This window comes from Populus trichocarpa, chromosome 9 (assembly GCF_000002775.5).
Source record: "Populus trichocarpa isolate Nisqually-1 chromosome 9, P.trichocarpa_v4.1, whole genome shotgun sequence".
In the NCBI taxonomy this organism is placed as follows: domain Eukaryota; kingdom Viridiplantae; phylum Streptophyta; class Magnoliopsida; order Malpighiales; family Salicaceae; genus Populus; species Populus trichocarpa.
In genome coordinates this window covers 12,823,343-12,840,877 of record NC_037293.2, presented here as the reverse complement: position 1 = coordinate 12,840,877, position 17,535 = coordinate 12,823,343, and the positions used below count along the sequence as shown (strand labels likewise).

General features: G+C 38.7%; 3 protein-coding genes across 9 annotated transcripts; 1 reads left to right on the top strand and 2 right to left on the bottom strand.

Annotated features, from left to right (window-relative positions):
- The first annotated feature begins 1,943 nt into the window (after window positions 1-1,943).
- On the top strand, window positions 1,944-8,323 carry LOC7463359 (monosaccharide-sensing protein 2). 5 transcript variants are annotated; one of them, XM_052455900.1, is made up of 8 exons: window positions 1,996-2,209; window positions 2,626-2,842; window positions 2,952-3,032; window positions 3,329-3,455; window positions 3,734-4,300; window positions 5,774-6,717; window positions 7,025-7,212; window positions 7,578-8,323. In XM_052455900.1, the coding sequence occupies exons 4-8, from the start codon at window positions 3,377-3,379 to the stop codon at window positions 8,020-8,022; spliced, it is 2,223 nt and encodes a 740-aa protein (XP_052311860.1). In that variant the 5' UTR covers window positions 1,996-2,209; window positions 2,626-2,842; window positions 2,952-3,032; window positions 3,329-3,376; the 3' UTR covers window positions 8,023-8,323. The 5 variants fall into 5 exon arrangements, with proteins under 5 accessions (XP_024464014.1, XP_052311860.1, XP_024464015.1 ...); XM_024608246.2 differs by lacking the exon at window positions 2,626-2,842 and having other exon boundaries at window positions 1,944-2,209; window positions 2,951-3,032; window positions 3,327-3,455; XM_024608247.2 differs by having other exon boundaries at window positions 2,626-3,032; window positions 3,347-3,455.
- LOC112328620 (homoserine kinase) lies at window positions 8,294-9,966 on the bottom strand. Its single transcript, XM_024608248.2, has one exon. It carries the CDS (start codon window positions 9,772-9,774, stop codon window positions 8,674-8,676), a length of 1,101 nt encoding a protein of 366 aa, XP_024464016.2. The 5' UTR covers window positions 9,775-9,966; the 3' UTR covers window positions 8,294-8,673.
- A 54-nt stretch (window positions 9,967-10,020) lies between these two features.
- On the bottom strand, window positions 10,021-15,670 carry LOC7481685 (glutamate receptor 3.2). 3 transcript variants are annotated; one of them, XM_024608239.2, is made up of 7 exons: window positions 15,335-15,670; window positions 14,589-14,868; window positions 13,105-14,444; window positions 12,750-13,027; window positions 12,119-12,150; window positions 11,136-11,530; window positions 10,021-10,724 (listed from the first exon to the last, which is right to left on the bottom strand). In XM_024608239.2, the coding sequence occupies exons 2-7, from the start codon at window positions 14,839-14,841 to the stop codon at window positions 10,236-10,238; spliced, it is 2,787 nt and encodes a 928-aa protein (XP_024464007.2). In that variant the 5' UTR covers window positions 14,842-14,868; window positions 15,335-15,670; the 3' UTR covers window positions 10,021-10,235. The 3 variants fall into 3 exon arrangements, with proteins under 3 accessions (XP_024464007.2, XP_024464009.2, XP_024464006.2); XM_024608241.2 differs by lacking the exon at window positions 15,335-15,670 and having other exon boundaries at window positions 11,136-11,422; window positions 14,589-15,323; XM_024608238.2 differs by lacking the exon at window positions 15,335-15,670 and having other exon boundaries at window positions 14,589-15,322.
- Between the last annotated feature and the right edge of the window lie 1,865 nt (window positions 15,671-17,535).

The window sequence follows — 17,535 nt, the reverse complement described above, 5'->3', positions numbered from 1 at the left end:
TCGAGTCGACTACGTGCACTCCTCAGCACTTCCATTTCTTTCTCTCTCTTTTTTTTTTTTTTTATATTCAAATAAATTAACAAAGAATGAACTACCCAAGAAAGTTAACTACGTTCTTCTCCACAATCCCTTTCTCATCTCAGATTTTAGATTTAACAGATCTTGAAGATATTGTTCATGAGAACACCATTTAATAATAATAAAAAAAATAGCTAGAGAATTGTTTAAATGGATGGAGAAGGAGGGTTTGCACGATTATATATATATATATATATATATATATATATAAATATATATATACTTTCAAGTGCGTGTTATGAGATGTCCCACTACTTTGAACTAGCTAGTGATTCTACTCGATTACATGGATAATTTATCATTTACACTCAATAAATTAATAATCTTGATCTTTAAAGTCGTAATAATATGTTGATCAAATAATATTTTTTAATGATTTTAAATATATAATTTAGAGAAATTAAACTGTAATTCAAGAAAAATCCTAGAATTCACAAACATACGGAATCTTTGACAGCAAAAGGAGGATAATGGAAACGGTTGATGATGTACCTCATCATGGCCACACAGGGTCCACATCATCTAAAGGTTTTACCCTTCTATCTTGCTAGGCTTCATGTTGTTTTCACAGTTTTTTTAAAAAGTTTATTTTTTTAGTTTTAAATTGATTTTTTTATATTTTTAAATTATTTTGACATTAAAAATAAATTTTTTAAAAAATAAATAATATTATTATAATATATTTCCAAACAAAAAATAATTTAAAAAACCATCTCTATCACATTTTTTTGTTTTCAAGGGATATTGAACATCAATTGACTATTCCTCATCCGAGAAAGGGAGTTAGAACAACAATGGACCATTCCCTAGCTGTTGTTGAGGATCGGTAGCTATCAATTAGCAACGGAGATTGACCGGTGAGCAATTTTTTTTTAGTTTAACGTGGGTGTTCGGGTCAGCTTACGTGCATCTCGACTAATCCTACGGGTCCTGAAGTTAATGACCATGTAAGCCTCCAGTGACCATCATATAAGCAACCACAGGGCTCGAACCTGAGACCACAAAGGGAGCAAACCTCTTGATTCCAAGCTCTTACCATTGGGCCACCACCTAGATAGTTCCAGTGAGCAATTGATTGCATCATAAGTTGTGCGAGAATTGGACTCGCGGGCCATTGGCTTCTCATTTATTTTTTTCCACCAATAAAAACTATTCTTGCATACATCAATCAATAACAAAACCTTTTATTATAAAATTTATAAATCAACTTATATATCAATTGAGATTAAATTTATTTTTTCAAACAATTTTAAAGTACTTTTATATTTCAAAATACATTAAAATAATATTTTTATATTTTTTAAATTTTATTTTTAATATTAAAATGATAAAAAAACAATAAAAATAAAAAAAGGCAGCACAACTGGCGTGGCAAACATGAACATTCAGCAAATGGTTAAATTTGATCGCACGTCAGAAGCTAATAAATCACACCCAACTCCACTTTAATCATGCATGTAAAGGTGGCGGGTCCCATGCACAAATAATTGATAACACATGGCACAAAAATTGTTGGTGCATAAATGATTTGTTTTTATATTTTAAAAATATTTTTGAAAAATATTTTAAAATATTTTATTTTTTTTATTTTAAATTAATATTGTTTTAATATTTTTAAATTATTTTAATGTGTTGATATTAAAAATATTTTTTAAAAATTAAAAAAAATATTATTTTAATATATTTCTAAATAAAAAACAATTTAAAAACTTTAAAAACCAATAATAACACCAATATTAGAATACGCTCGTATGCTCTCGTACGCTATCACGAGGCTCCCACGGTGCACCGAGGAGCGAGAACTGATACGCTCGTAATAACTAGTCCGCATCTTGTGCTTTTCCTTCCTGCTTTCCCTATCTTTTACGGACCGTGACCGTGACCGGGGCATTCATCCTTACCTCTCGTTCTTAGTTATTACAATCACAACCAAAGACGAGCAAAAGGGCACTCGAAATAATCTCTCATATCTTTAAATAATCCGGGTTTCCCAGCTGGATGTTTTTGTTAAGATTACTGGATAAAAAAGGATGAAATTTGACAGCGAGAATTGCTTGTGGGAGTAGGGCATGCCGAGGTATTTTTCAGTCTTGCAAGGCCAGGCCACCATTTCGATTTTCCACCTGTCCAGGTATTATATTATGTCATTGTAAACTTTCCTCAAGAATATATTTCTTAAAGAAATGGACAGCTCCAGCTCTGATTCAATAGCTCTTGTCTCTTTGGGAAGACAGAGGGTGCTGCAACCCTTAATTGCTAATGTCACATGGTTAACCAAGGAAAGGAAATTTGACACAATCCGTGTCTTTGCTTGCTTAAATTACTGGTTAGACACCAAGTTGTTTGTCAGGACACACCACAAGATTCCAATCTCCACAGTCCAGACTTGCATATTGGATCTTGGACTGATCCTTTTTAGCCCCCTCTACTCTCTCTCTCTCTCTCTCTCTACAGTCATCTTTCAGGAGAATCTTCTCAAATGGTGATTTCCCTTCATAAAGTCTGGAACTTTATTTTTTCTTGATTCTTTGTAGAATATAAAAATAGGTACCCTTCTTTTGCTGAGGTGACGCAAATAAGGGTTTGGTAGCGAGGGGCACATATATAGTAAGTTGGTAACAGCAATCCGAGGAAGGTGGTGACGTGCAGGGCAAATAGAGGCGCATAAGGGGCAGGTGTCCTAGCTCAAAAGGCCTTTGCTGTGCTTCTCTTTCGCCGGAATTCTTCTCTTTTTTTACTTCCCCATCTGCCACCTAAAGAAAGATATTTCCTTTTTCTCTATTCGCACTTCATTGTCCTGAATTAGAATAATAATAAAAAACCCTCATCACCAAGGACAACTCTCTTGACGCCAAGACATTGCAATTTGCAGAGATTATGATGGCCTTTTCTGCATCCGGCGATACCTGAAAGGACCCATCTAACGGTTCTGCTTCTTTTGCTTCGTCACCTAGGTAATTTTTTTTAAAAATCACTTGTTTTGTTTTCGTGTTAGATTTGGACATCTGCGTTTTCATTGTTTTCTGTTTTTCTTTTTTTATATATACAATCTTCTGTTTTGTTCCATATTGTTCATCGGTTGGTTAGGTTGATAGTGTTGATCCATTGGTCTGTTTCTCTACCCAATATAGATCTGCGTACCTCATAAGAGAATCGAACTCTTGTAATAATATTTATTTTTTTCGAATTGGGAGAGCGATAAAGTTTTCCACCATTTGATCTGTGATTTTTGGGATCTTCTCTATCAGAGTGTACGGTTTGTGGTTAGAGTTTAGAAGAAATCTTGGCTTCAGGAAAGATGAATGGAGCTGTGCTTGTAGCTGTTGCTGCTGCTATTGGCAACTTATTGCAAGGATGGGATAATGCAACCATCGCAGGTACTTTTCCCGTTTGATAATTTATTTCCTAGTCTTACTGTCAAGGCCTGAAATGCTTCAAGGTTTCTTCACCTTTTAAAGGTGATTCTTTGCACAATAAACGATCACTTTCATGCATTAAGTTGTTTTTGTGATCGACTTATAGTAACTGAGATTTGCCTCATTCAGTAGTTGATAATTGTACCTTGCTTGAATTGACTAACACACAGTGCTTTCTGTATTAGAACCATGTTTTTTTTGGCTATCGATTCTAAGCGAATTTTTTTTTGCCGATGCAGGGGCTGTTTTATACATAAAAAGGGAATTTCATTTGGAAAGTGAACCTACTATTGAAGGATTAATCGTGGCTACATCACTTGTTGGAGCCACTTTAATTACTACGTGTTCTGGACCCATATCTGATTGTCTAGGCCGCCGTCCTTTGTTGATAATCTCATCAATACTTTATTTTGTTAGTGGTCTTGTAATGTTATGGTCTCCCAATGTTTACGTTCTGCTTTTGGCAAGGCTTTTGGATGGATTTGGCATTGGTTTGGCAGTAACTCTTGTTCCAGTTTATATATCTGAGACAGCACCACCTGAAATAAGGGGGTTGTTGAATACCCTTCCTCAGTTCACTGGATCTGGTGGAATGTTTCTGTCATATTGCATGGTGTTCGGAATGTCCTTGATGGAGGCTCCAAGTTGGAGAGTGATGCTTGGAGTTCTTTTTATTCCCTCAATCATCTATTTTCTATTGACTGTATTTTTCTTGCCTGAGTCTCCAAGGTGGCTTGTAAGTAAAGGACGGATGCTTGAGGCCAAGAAGGTTCTGCAGAGGCTCCGTGGCAGAGAAGATGTTTCTGGTTAGCCCTTCTGCTTTGCCTCTTTGAAAGTTATCTGTTCCTTTTGTCTGGTGATTCAAAATGTGATCTGCGTGAATTTTGAGTTTAGTATAATACTTTTTTTTTTTTAATAGCAATATTGTTTTGATATGCCTAGTGATGGGTGATACACAAGGTAAAAGCTTTCTGGAAGACAAAAGTATAGTTTTGGAAGTTTAGTTCATGCAGAAATTCTCCCAGCAAAATAAAAAAGATTAAAAAACATTTTGTGTATGAAAAGGTGCATGCATAGAATTTTTAATATGAAAGTTTGCTGTTTGATGTGGGGTGATTTTAGTTCTGAAATTTATGAATTTCCCTTCTGTCATGTACTTATGCTTCATGTTGAGGCAACCATTCTGTATTTGAATCATCACTCTCTTTGGCAGTTTGGGCTTCATATGTTTTGCTCTTACTAATGCTCAGTTGTTAGACTACTACTAACCACAATGTATATATGTGTTAATTTATTCAATTTGTTTTTGCTTCATCTCACTTCTTATCTCTTCACCACTACCTTGCAATATAATGAAACTTGCTTATTCTTGTCCTCGATTAATGATATTCCTGAAATACAGGCCATATCATAAATTGAAAGAGGGGTCATGATTAAGTAAGCTTTCAGAGGCTCTCATTTGATTTCATTAACTGTACAACAATTTGGCAAATGGCAGTGAGATTTCAGCTGAGAATTACATTTGTTACCTCCAGAGGGAAACTTTTATGCTTTCGGTATTCTATTGACCATAATTCAAGGGTGTGCCAATTCAACGTATCATATAGAAACCTTGATAATCATTTTCAGGAAGTTTGTACAAAACTGCTTGGCCGTGATCTGTTCTATTCTCTCTACCATGTTTATTTTACAAAATATCAGTGTCTTCAAGTATAAAGTATTCAGTATCGAGTGAGCGGCATTCGATTTCATGGATCACATACCTGTACTTTGGCCATATTGTAGCTGTTTATATAGAATTCTCTAGCTCCATATTCTTTCATAACTAATCATGTGTTAGTTATAGCTCTTAGGGTACATGAACACACCATGCATCCTCTTATGTTATGCACCTTACAAAATGCTGAATGGTGTAAACTCTACTCTGTCTCGCCACTTGTGGTGGGGGAATGCTCTTCCTATCTCTTTGTTGAGTCTTCCTCTCCCTTTCACTAAAGCAGAGAACCATGTGTTTGAATTTACAGCAACCTAAATAGATGGTTTGGTGACTATAGTCAATTTAGTTCTTAGTAATTGTTTTCTCTTTGTTTCTTATGCAGTGATAATATTGCAGTGTTTCCTCTTACTTCTCTACTGTTCCTGCATAGAAGTTTGAGTATTCTGTCATGTTTGGTGGAAATGGTGTAAAATCACTCACTACATGACTTTAGGATGTTTATTTTCACAATTTGGAAGTAATGAATTATCATGTTCATGACTAATCTTGTTTAGATGAACAGGTGAGCTGGCTTTACTGGTTGAGGGACTTGGAGTTGGGACTGACATATCAATAGAGGAGTACATAATTGGCCCTGCCAACGATTTCACCGATGACCATGATATAGCTGCCGACAAAGATCATATCAAGTTATATGGGCCTGAACAAGGTCACTCCTGGGTTGCCAGACCTGTCAGTGGGCAGAGTGCTATTGGTCTTGCGTCTAGGCATGGAAGCATGGCAAACCAGAGTCTAGCTCTCATGGATCCTCTTGTCACCCTCTTTGGTAGCGTCCATGAGAAGCTCCCTGAACAAGGAAGCATGAGAAGCATGCTTTTCCCTCACTTTGGAAGCATGTTCAGTGTAGGAGGGAATCATCCTAGAAATGAAGATTGGGATGAGGAGAGCCAAGCCAGAGATGGTGAGGATTATGCATCTGATGGTGCTGCTGGTGATTCTGATGACAATTTGCAGAGTCCATTGATCTCACGTCAGGCAACAAGCATGGACAAGGACATGGTCCCGCCTGCCCATGGAAGCATGTCAAGCATGAGACATGGGAGTCTGATTACAGGAAATGCTGGAGATCCAGTTGGTAACACAGGGATTGGTGGTGGTTGGCAGCTGGCATGGAAATGGTCCGAGAGAGAAGGTCAAGATGGAAAGAAGGAAGGGGGCTTTAAGAGAATTTATTTGCATCAAGAGGGAGCCCCTGGTTCTCGCCGTGGATCTCTGGTTTCTCTGACTGGTGCTGATGCCCATGCAGACAGTGAATACATCCAGGCTGCTGCTCTGGTGAGTCAATCAGCTCTTTATCCCAAGGAGCTTGTGAATGAGAATCCAGCTGGACCAGCTATGGTCCACCCATCTGAAACTGTAGCTAAAGGACCAAGCTGGAGAGATCTTTTTGAACCAGGAGTCAAGCATGCCTTGGCTGTTGGTGTGGGAATTCAAATACTTCAGCAGGTAAGAAATGGAGTCTACTGAGCTACTTGGTTTTTTTGTGATGAAGTTTATTTAGTGGCCTTCATTAGGTAGCACATTGATCTTGGCACGTGTTCTGTTTTCTTCAAGAGGGACACTTTCTAAACTTTAATAGCAGAAATTGTTTTAAACAGATGGATACACTCCCATTGCATCATTTTCTTCTTTTCCTTTTGACAGCTACGCCTTAAAGTTTGAAGCATAGTGGATTTGTTAATGGAGACATTATACTGCTTTGAAGTTTTGTTTCACTTTTGTGTAAGTTGCTCCTGAATGTGTGCATATGCAGTTCGCTGGCATAAATGGGGTTCTCTACTATACTCCTCAAATTCTTGAGCAGGCAGGAGTTGGAGTTCTTCTTTCAAACTTGGGCCTCAGTTCAGCTTCTACATCTCTGCTTATCAGCGCCCTTACAACATTGTTGATGCTCCCTTGTATAGCTGTTGCCATGAGGCTCATGGATATCTCTGGGAGAAGGTAATTCCATTTCTTCATTTCCTCCCTGACTGTTTTCTGCCCAATCGTCACTATATTCGTTTAAAATCCCCAAAATGTTTGTTGCAGTGAGGATTACTGATGTACAATGATGTGTCCATGGCTAGGCCCATAAAGTAATCTTTTCTTGATCTAACATGTTTTGATCGAATAATGTTTAGGGGCTCAGGAAATGGGGGAAAATACAAGGTCTAATCATTGTTCGAATTCAATTTTGTGCCTTTTAAATGAATAAAACTGTAACATACTAATGAAATTAAAAGAAGAAGAAGCAATGATTCATGTGCATTTTCCCCGCGTTGTCCCTTGTTTTTCCCCGCAATCCTTAGTGCTATTGTGTTTTGCAGGACTTTGCTGCTCACCACCATCCCCGTGTTGATCATATCCCTCATTTTGTTAGTCCTTGGAAGCTTGGTGGATATGGGCAGTGTTGTTAATGCATCAATCTCAACTGTTAGCGTTGTGCTCTACTTCTGTTTTTTCGTCATGGGTTTTGGGCCAATTCCCAACATATTATGTGCAGAGATCTTCCCTACTCGTGTTCGTGGCCTTTGCATAGCCATATGCGCCCTTACTTTCTGGATTTGCGACATCATTGTGACGTATACGCTCCCAGTTATGCTTAAATCTATCGGCCTTGCTGGTGTTTTTGGCTTATATGCAATCGTGTGCGTCATATCATTTGTGTTTGTCTACTTGAAAGTTCCAGAGACCAAGGGCATGCCTCTGGAAGTGATTTCCGAGTTCTTTGCCGTTGGTGCAAAGCAGGCTGCAGCTGCTAAGGAAAACTGAATCCAAGCACCTATGGATAGAAAAAGTTTTGACAGTTGCTGTATTTGTTCTGTTATTTTTGTAGAAAAAGCACATCATCCATTTTCCCCTTCCTTTTGTGATTTTATTTTACATTACTGTAAAAGTTCTTTTTCCTACTCTATGCTGAAATGTTTGAATACACCTCATGTCATGTTAGCTAAGAGTGGGGATGATCAATGATGTATGAGAAAATACAAGGAATAATTTTGGATTTGAAAGAGTGAAGCAAGGTCTTCTTATGCTTGGAGCATAAATAAACACAGCAACTGCATTTATACCAGACTGACTGAAATTCTGTGTTCCAGAGAGAGAGCTTTGAAATAACCCCCAATATTCAGGCCATATATAGGAGAGCTCGTACTTCCAAATGCATTACCAAAACACTTGAAATGCAGGCACGAAGGAATCATACTGAGAGTAAATGACAGACAAGAACCCAAAGTTACACGAGACCCAAAAGAAACCAAAAACATTCCAAGTTCACTTGCATTAATACAGGAGTAAAACAAAAGCCCTTTCCTCTACTTGCTTGCTTGGTGAGTTGATATTTGCTGCTTTTCAGACTTGTTATTTCACACCATATCAAATCAAATCAAATCAAAACCACCATTATTACATGATCAATCATCATCATCTAGGAACACTACCAACAAGTCTAGCACCAACTCTATCCAACCTCTTAACCGAAGCAACAGCCTTCAGTTTGCCTTCTTTCCAAAAAGTCTCCACCATTCTCTCCCCAATCTCCACTCCTCTCTCCTCGCTGTCCACCACTGCCACCGCTGTTGGCCCCGCCCCACTAATTGTACATCCAAAAGCTCCTGCCTCTAGAGCCGCCTTCTTAACCCCTTCCATCCCAGGAATCAAGGGAGCCCTTTTAGGCTCCACAATTTTATCACTTGACAATGCCTTCCCCAGTCCCACCAAATCCCCTTGCAACACTGAAGCCACAAAAGCCCCAGCTTGACTACAATTCCACACATGGTGTGGCATCCCTATTTCAGCAGGCAATGCGGCCCTCATTTTCTTAGTTGGTGCTTCAAAATCAGGACTAACAAGCACAAAGATCAAATCTTTTTCAACTGGGAATTGTAAACTCATTAACTCTAGCGGATCATAACTTCTAATCAAAACAAAACCACCCATTATTGCTGGCGCTATATTATCAGCATGGTAACCTGAAACTTTAGCTTCTGATTCCAATCCAGCCAAGACTAAATCTTTCACCTCCAATTTTCTTCCAAACAGCTCATTCACAGCCACAGCCGCCGCCGCAGCACTGGCAGCGCTGGACCCGAGTCCGGATCCTAAAGGAAGGCCCTTTTCGAGGGAAAGAGAGAGACCCACAGAGCGAATGTTGAGCATTTTCATGGTGGCGATAGCAGCGATGCCAGCACAGTTATAGAGTGGGTTTTTGGAGAGCTTTTTGGGGCCCGAAATATCGGAGATGGAGAGCTCGCCGGGGTGGACAGAGGGGTCGACACGGAGAGAGACGAAGTCGCCGAGGCCATCGACGGCGCATCCAAGGAAATCAAAGCCAGGGCCAAGGTTGGCGACTGTAGCAGGTGCGAAGGATCTGACGGATGTGAAAACGGGCTCGGGTTCGGTGGTTGTGATGGTGGGCAGAGAGAAGTTACAGCGAAGGATGTCTGGTCTTTTGGGTTTAAGATTTGTTAATGGAGTTGCTGGGGTCATAGGTTTCAAAGGAGATGGAAAACAACATATTGCCATTTTTTGGTTGTAGAGGGAGAAAGGGAGGCTTTTTTCACTTTTTAGCGAGTAAAAAACGCAAGGGTTTTGGATTCCAGTCGTTTTTAAAGGAAGAGGGGTGAATTATTCATGTAGTTCTCCATGTTTTTAAGGCTGTTCATATTAGTTCCTCAACCTTAAATTCAAGCATACCAATCACGAGGAATACAGAGGAGAAGAATGCTGCTGGTTTCAGCATTTTCCATGCATGTATCACTAGCATCATCATAAGAGTATTTCCATTCTTTCATATAACACAAGCTGCCTGCTCTTGTATTGATTATATATACAGACAATTGATTGGCAAGTTGAAATAACTGCAAGCTATAATCTATCTCATGTGAGAGAGTATGTAGTAACAAGTAGCTCCTTGACAAAACTATGGAGGATTAAGTGGCTACCTAGATATAGATGGTCATGTAAATAAATTATCATATGACCAATTAATGCAGCCAAGTATCACCATTTTCTCTTTCCTGAGAAATGTCCCTTTGGATTCTTTCAGATCTATTAACTGACATGCTTCCCTCCCCACTCCGATTTGATAATTCATCTTCTCTTTTTCTCTTGGACTTGCTCTTCTTCCATTGTTCCACCTTGTCATCAGCAAATGATAAGAATGTTTGAAGACGTTTGGAGCGAGAGCGACTTTGGACAGAAGAATCGGATTCTTCGGGGAAGTGCCGGCTGAATTGGCGAAATGTGGTGCAAAAGTAGATCAAGAGAGCAAGCAAACATGCAATCCCGCAAATGAGGAAAAGCCCCCAGAAGCTTTGTAACTGTAGCTGATCTGCACTCGACCCAATGTCCTGGGAACTGCAGAGCTTTCTTTGCAACCACTTGTTATGGATGTTCTGAAGTTCGCCATTCTCAGATAGTTGGAGAATGGCAGTAGACATATCAATGGCCAAGGGTGAATCTCTTGGAAATGCCTAAAAGAAACACAAAAATCATTAAGAAAGAAATGACCAGACCAAACAATTTCTTAAGAGGATTTTATACAATCATTTCTTTTCTACAGGCCTGGGCTGACACTATCTGAAGTTCCCTGATTTGTGTTTTTTCTTTTCTGTACAAATTTATGTAACACCTTACACACTCTGATCGCTATCCTATCAGACATTTGTTGCCTCTGGGGGGTGGAGGAGAGGGGTATGCCTCCGAAATTCTACTCATTCAGGCCTCTGTTTTTTTCCCCTTGTGTTTCTTCTCAAGCTACTTAATTCTGACGACTTCCGAGCTATTAGTTTCGATAAGAATAACTTAAGAGCAAATCAACTTCATTTAGTAAATAAAGCAGAAAAAAGGAGTTGGATTAAGTATCTCCAAGTTAAGATACTCACAAATCCCCAACCACTTCTGGTGAACTCTTGACCTATTATTGAGAACTCACAGTGCTCTGAGAGAAAGAGGTCTACATAAGGTCGCTCATCAACCACGGCAGCAACAGTACCATTTTTTAGGGCATCCGCATATTCTTCTGGTGAACCAAGAGGAACAAGTCTAGTTTTAGCAATGCTGAGTTCTTCATTTAGATAATTTTCAGCAAAGGATCCTACTTGGAATCCAATTTGAGCATTGCTAGTTATCAAGGAATCAATTCCTTTAATGGTGGAGGATAACTGTTGCACTGTGAGAATTGATGTCAGACTTGCAGTATAGCTTGAGTTGATTATCAAAACTACAAAAAGCCAGATTATCAGCACAAGGCGACCAAGTGTGCTCACAGTATTTTCTCCTGAAAATTCAAGAAAATTTGGAGTAGAATTATTGGCTAAGCTAGAAATAAAATTTTCAGGGCAAATAATCCAGTACATCCTTGTATAAAGGGTAGGTTTCCAATCCATATTTAAACGAGCTAATTTTATCCTTTCTAATTTATCATTTTATTAACCTTTTCTATTAAAATTAACATAATTAATAACATCTCAATACTAAACATGCATTTGATATTATATAAAAATAAGAAGAAGAATAGGGAGGAGAAAGAGGTTTCAAAGAGAGAGGTCCATTCCCGTGTGAGTTTTTTTTTTTAAGGTTCTCTTTGTCATGTGCTTTCAACATCACTAACCATGTCCATGGGATTCATGAACATTTTTCAGTATAATATTAAGCCATATACATAATTGATTCAGTTAATTTAGAGAAGAAAAATCAACACAAAAACTCATAATTGTTATATATATATTTGGATAAGGTGGATATAAGAAGATATTAAAAACTCGTATAAATACAAACAGATCTAGCCATTCCCCACAATTCTTGACATGAAGAGAGAAGAGAGAAGTTAATTGATGACAAGTAGGGAAATAGAAAATGAACTTACTGTGGGAGAAAAACAAAGTGGAGAAGCTAAACCTGCAAGTAAAAAAAAGAACACGGAATTACAAAAAGGGCAGAATGTACAAGTTCGGAAGAACGAAGTGCAAAACATTCTCCACATTAATCGAAATATGATGTGAACTACAAGTGCACAGCAATTAAGTATCCATCATTTAGTACGTGGCCTGTGGGCCATGAACAAAAATCTTCGAAAGATGTCCGGCATGTTCCCTGATCAGATAAGTTCATTGTAACCTGTGGAGTTCATCTACTTTCAGTTCTCAAATTAATCAAACATTAAAGAGAAAAAAGACCTTAATCCTCCATAGCCTCTATAACATGTTCTGCAACCCTTAGAATTGAACCTAGGATCTCTAACCTCCACAATCTGACGAAAGATATTACTTGGCCTGTCGGCCATCTGATTTAGACTATTTTCAAATAAAAACTGAACTTCCCTACTTGTCAATAGAGACAGTATATAAGTGTGAAACTGTGTGGTGTGTTGGCGAAAGGAAATGGGAGTTGAAGGGGGCAAGGGATCAGTAACATCTGGTGAAAGTTAAAGACTTCTGGCAGTCCTTAAAGCAGTAAAAAAAAGGAATTAATCCATGTCTAACATGGCATCTACTCACCAGAGAATTGTGACAAGCTGTTTCCTAGGTGGCCCTCGGAATTCATCATTAATTCTATGCTCAAGGATCCATACAACAGCTCCCACAATAAGGAAAAACATTGCCGTGACAGCCCACATCAATGGACTAAAAGGCCGCAAGAATGCCCAAGCATTTGAATTTCGCTTCTTGACCGGAGCCACCACAACTAGCCCTGACTCTATGTATGGCTGAGTGAAATCGACAATCTTTGTCCGGTTGGTGACAATAGCAACATCACCGATAACAGCATCAAAGACCTGTGACAAACATTTTCATAGGATCAGTATAAGCTACATCATCTGATTTTTTTCTGAGGGGCTGTATATTTACTCACCCTGGTTGTGATCTTGTAAACAAGATCGTAGTATGTCGGATTCTTATGACCATCTCCAAATGGAATGAACTTGTGTGGAACAGCGTATGGAAGCAATTTAATGGCAGCAAGAAATACATCTATGCAATATCCTTGGACCATGTCGGTGCCATTCACTTTTGAGACAAAATCCCGATAACTAACTCGGTTTGGGATTCCAATTTGTAATTCCTTTCCATTGTTTGGAAACACCCAGCCCCGTGGCCTAGCTGTTGTCCCCCCAGGCCATACCACACTCTGTAAATGTTGGCTTGAACTAGAACGGTTAGCTGCCTTTCCATAAAGTGTCTCTGGGGGCACAACAGATAGCCCAGAATAGTTTGACCAGTATCCAACCTGCTGATACCCAGTTTCTAATACATTAATGATATCATAAGAGGGATGTAAAATGGACCTGTCTGGATTAAATCGAAAAGGTCCTGTCAGACCTGTCATACTTGTTTGCAATATATTTTTAAGCAATTGGCTTCCTCCATCAAATATGCTCAATGCACCAAGGTTCAAATATCCCCCTCCTATTCCACCTAATCTCGAATCATTGGTAAAAGAAATGGTGTTTCCCTGATCGAAAAACGATTTCAATGCGCGTGCAAGTAACCAAACAGTATCATAGGCATATAGACCATAAGGATTTAGCCCAATAGAGCCATTACTCAGCTGTTTCCACCGTGAGATGAAATCCCTTTTTCTTTTTGAATCTGGTGTATGTGGACGGAGTGCTAAAACTCCCTGGATTGAGTTGGCAGTAGTAGGAAGAGGTGAAGCTGAATCTATAACAGTAGACAGCCAACTGGTAACTATCCAAACAAACCCATTCTCCATCATCCCAAGTGCCTTTGCAACATCAAAAACTAAGAGACCTGTTTTGCTGAAGGTATTCAACACAATTACTCGAGATTCCATCCCCAGAATCTTAGCTAACTCATCTTGAATATTGCTTCGGGTGGCTTTTGGTTCTGGAGGAAGTGCTGCTTTATAGGAAATTTTGCAACGCCTTTCCGCAAGTTTATCACCTAGTACAGTTATACCATTTCGGTTCTGATCATCATCATTGAAAACTGCAGTAACCTCAGACCAACCATAATAACTAACTATGTCTGCAATGGCAGTCATTTGAAACAAATCGTTGGGAGCTGTTTGAATAAAGTATGGGAATTGGAGAGGTGAAAGAGTGGGATCTAGAGCTGTGAAAGACAAGAAAGGAACTTGGAGCTCATTAGCAAGATGTGAGAGTACATGAGCCATCACAGCAGTTTGTGGACCAATAACAGCTACAGTATCAGTCTCCAGGAATTGCAAAGCTGCGATGGATGAAGAAAAACAATTCCTAAGTACTCGTATTTCACAAAGAAAACTAAACTTGCTAGAATTAAGAGAGAATTAAAGTGACACACTCAGCACGAACTAAAGAAAAACAAAATTAAGAACACAGAAATGAAGAATACCTCCAATGATTCCCAGAAATCCACTGAAGTTGGAATCATGCATATTTATAGACAACTTCCTTCCTCCAAGAAGGCTTGGATCAGAATTGATATCATCCTCAGCTGCCTCCATGGCAATCTTTGCGACTCTTCCATTGATGGAGCTAAATGTAAAAATAGCTCCAACATTCACAGTACCACCAGGGCTTAAAGCCCCTTGTGAAAAAGAACTGGTACAGAGAATCCAGAAGGACAAAAGCCAGGCCAGATTCATGGTGATGCTAAAAGATGAATCGAACACCTAGCTTCCAAAACGTAACATAATGAATTGTACACACCAAATCAAATTTATCAGGAATTAGAATTGCAAGAAACTTAAATCTACAATTGTAGTATCTTCAGTGGGAAGACACAGGGAACCAAGATTGAGCATAGCCAACCAAAATTCTATTTTATCAACAACAGGGAATTATAAGATGAAGAGGAATAAGGTCCTTGTCCAAGACAAGTGGTTTTACCCTGATAAAAAAACAAAAAGAAAGTATTTTCTCAAAAGCAAAGGGACCCATAAGCATTAAAAAAACACTTTCATGGTGTTGCTAAGTGCGAATCATGTATCCAAAAGCACAAGAAAAACAGCAACCCATTTGAGATCTCAAGAAGAGGAATCAAAGAGCAGTTAAACAACTTATAAAACCATGTAGTCCTTTTCCCCCTATAGGAAAACAAAATGTGTCCTGGTGCTGAAACAACAAACAGATACTTACTACAGCCCACCCTAGCCGTCCTTGCTGAAACAACTGGCCTCCGTCCTTGCTTACCAAGAGAGAGCCGGCATAAAGCAAAGAAAATATCTCTTATGATTTCAGGCCCTATTGATCACCATGAACATATCACACCTCTAGCTCAAACCAAAACCACTTTTCACAAAACATCATCAGTAGCTAAAGATGAAGAATAAATTTACGGAAAAAAAACCCCAATTTGGCAAAGAAGAAAGTCTCGTTAATACATCAAAGAACTAAACATGTACAAAAACTGGAAGGAAAAAGGGAAAATTATAAGGTACTACAGTAGTAGAAGAGGCCTCACAAGTTAAAAGCAACGTGGGTCCGTCGAGAAAGAGGAGCCACTTGCTGACAATGGTGGGTACCGGTACTTGCCTTTAAAATAAAAAAAATTTAAAACAGGGGAATACTTGATGATGGGGAAAGGGAACAACGTGGTACGTTGGGATAGCACTGCACGGTGTGGGAGTGCAAGTTGAGAATATTTTTTCTTGAATTGTTTTTTATATATATAATTAAAATAATATTTTTTTTTTTATAGTTTTGACTTTTGACATGAATTTCTTTGCCTTTTTCTTGGTGACAAGTGACAACCACTCTTTTACTATGGAGATAACGGAGGAGACTATCATCACCGACTCGAGGAAGAAGAAGACATTGTGGTACTCAATGGGGGAAGCAATGATGGTGTTTTTCAACCATTGAAGTCGAATATTCTTCCACAATTCTGATTGGCTTTACCTCTACCTCTACCTGTGCGATGGCAGTTTGGATAGTCCCTCTTGTCGTTGCATGCTTCTAAATTCTTGGCTAGTTGGGCTATTTTTGTGTTTAAAACTAAATATGCCATATTTTTCACGAGGACCACATTACATTATTTCAGTGGTGGTGCACAAATTAACATTATAATAAAACGAATTGCTCTTTTACTATGATGTCATCTATGGATGTAAAGATATTTTAACAGTAAATTATGGCAGTGTGCTGCCAGTTTTGCCCTTGATAAATTCGATAGCTTGATGTTGTTGGGTAGGGATTGTCTAGGTTTTTCATTGCATTCTTTCTTGGAAGCATGGTTAGACAAGGAAGCATGGGCAAACAATCTTTCCTGCTGTGAATCAGGGCTTCCTGTGGGCATGTAAGGTTGGTATTCGAGCCTCTTCGTCTCCTGGACTGTGAATGGCTTTCATATGGGCATGCAAGGTTGGTATTCGCACCTCTTCGAGCCTCTTCGTCTCCTTGGCTGTGAATGGCTTTGTTTTTGCTAGGGTGGGGTTTGTGTTTGTTGATCTTATCCGTAATGGTTTGCTTTAATAGTTGGTTGGCTGAGAGAGCTGTACTATATAATAAAAGGCGTTGCTCTTTTACTATGCTGTCAACTATGGATGTAGAGACATTTTAACTGTGGGTTGTGGCAGTGTATTATCGGTTTTGTCCTTGATGAGTTCAATGGCTTGGTGTTGTTAGGCAGGGACTGTCTGAGTTTTTCGTCGCATTCTTTCTTAGAAGCATGGTTAGGCAGGGAAGCATGGGCAGACAATCTTTCCTACTGTGAATCAGGGCTTCTTGTGGGCATGCAAGGTTGGTATTCACGCCTTTTCAAGCCTCTTCTTCTCTTAATTTGGCTATGATTGCACATTAAATGCAAGGCGCAATTGTCTAATTCGTCATTCGTAGGGGACTGTTAATTGCTCTGTTAGATTGGACATCGTTCTTCAACATCAGCAACTATCTAAGTTGGTCAATCTTCCCTTTCTGGATGCTGTCAATACATGTGCCGCCCACCAACCATCAAGATTTTAACATGCGCAGCGCAAGGCTAACGACATGTTTATTTAGTGTTTCAGAAGCATTATTGAAAAAAATTATTGTTTTTTATTTCAAATTAAATTTTATTTTATTCTTACATCGTTTTAATGTGCTGATGTCAAAAATAAATTTAAAAAATAAAAAAATATCATTTTGATATATTTTTTCCAAGCAAAAAACATTTTGATAAACAATCGTTATCATAACATCAGAGGAGCTTTAAATTACTAAAACATCAATTGTACTTCATGGACCATGATCCCATCAACTTCATGCTTCCTAAGAATATCATCTTTCTTATAGGAATATGATGTTTCTTATCCATTTTCAATTACACGTGCAGTCTCCAGTCTAGTCATTTAAAAAAAAAA

What these genes read in the sequence shown, in the direction of transcription:
- LOC7463359 (XM_024608246.2), top strand. Translation starts at nt 3,377, where the DNA reads ATGAATGGAGCTGTGCTTGTAGCTGTTGCTGCTGCTATTGGCAACTTA. An exon ending in GGATAATGCAACCATCGCAG is followed by an intron (nt 3,456 to 3,733) that starts GTACTTTTCCCG and finishes TTGCCGATGCAG; the next exon opens with GGGCTGTTTTATACATAAAA. An exon ending in ATGGATATCTCTGGGAGAAG is followed by an intron (nt 7,213 to 7,577) that starts GTAATTCCATTT and finishes TGTGTTTTGCAG; the next exon opens with GACTTTGCTGCTCACCACCA.
- LOC112328620 (XM_024608248.2), bottom strand. Translation starts at nt 9,774, where the DNA reads ATGGCAATATGTTGTTTTCCATCTCCTTTGAAACCTATGACCCCAGCA.
- LOC7481685 (XM_024608239.2), bottom strand. Translation starts at nt 14,841, where the DNA reads ATGAATCTGGCCTGGCTTTTGTCCTTCTGGATTCTCTGTACCAGTTCT. An exon ending in TTTACAAGATCACAACCAGG is followed by an intron (nt 13,028 to 13,104) that starts GTGAGTAAATAT and finishes TGTTTGTCACAG; the next exon opens with GTCTTTGATGCTGTTATCGG. An exon ending in CCAGAAGTGGTTGGGGATTT is followed by an intron (nt 10,725 to 11,135) that starts GTGAGTATCTTA and finishes TGTTTCTTTTAG; the next exon opens with GCATTTCCAAGAGATTCACC.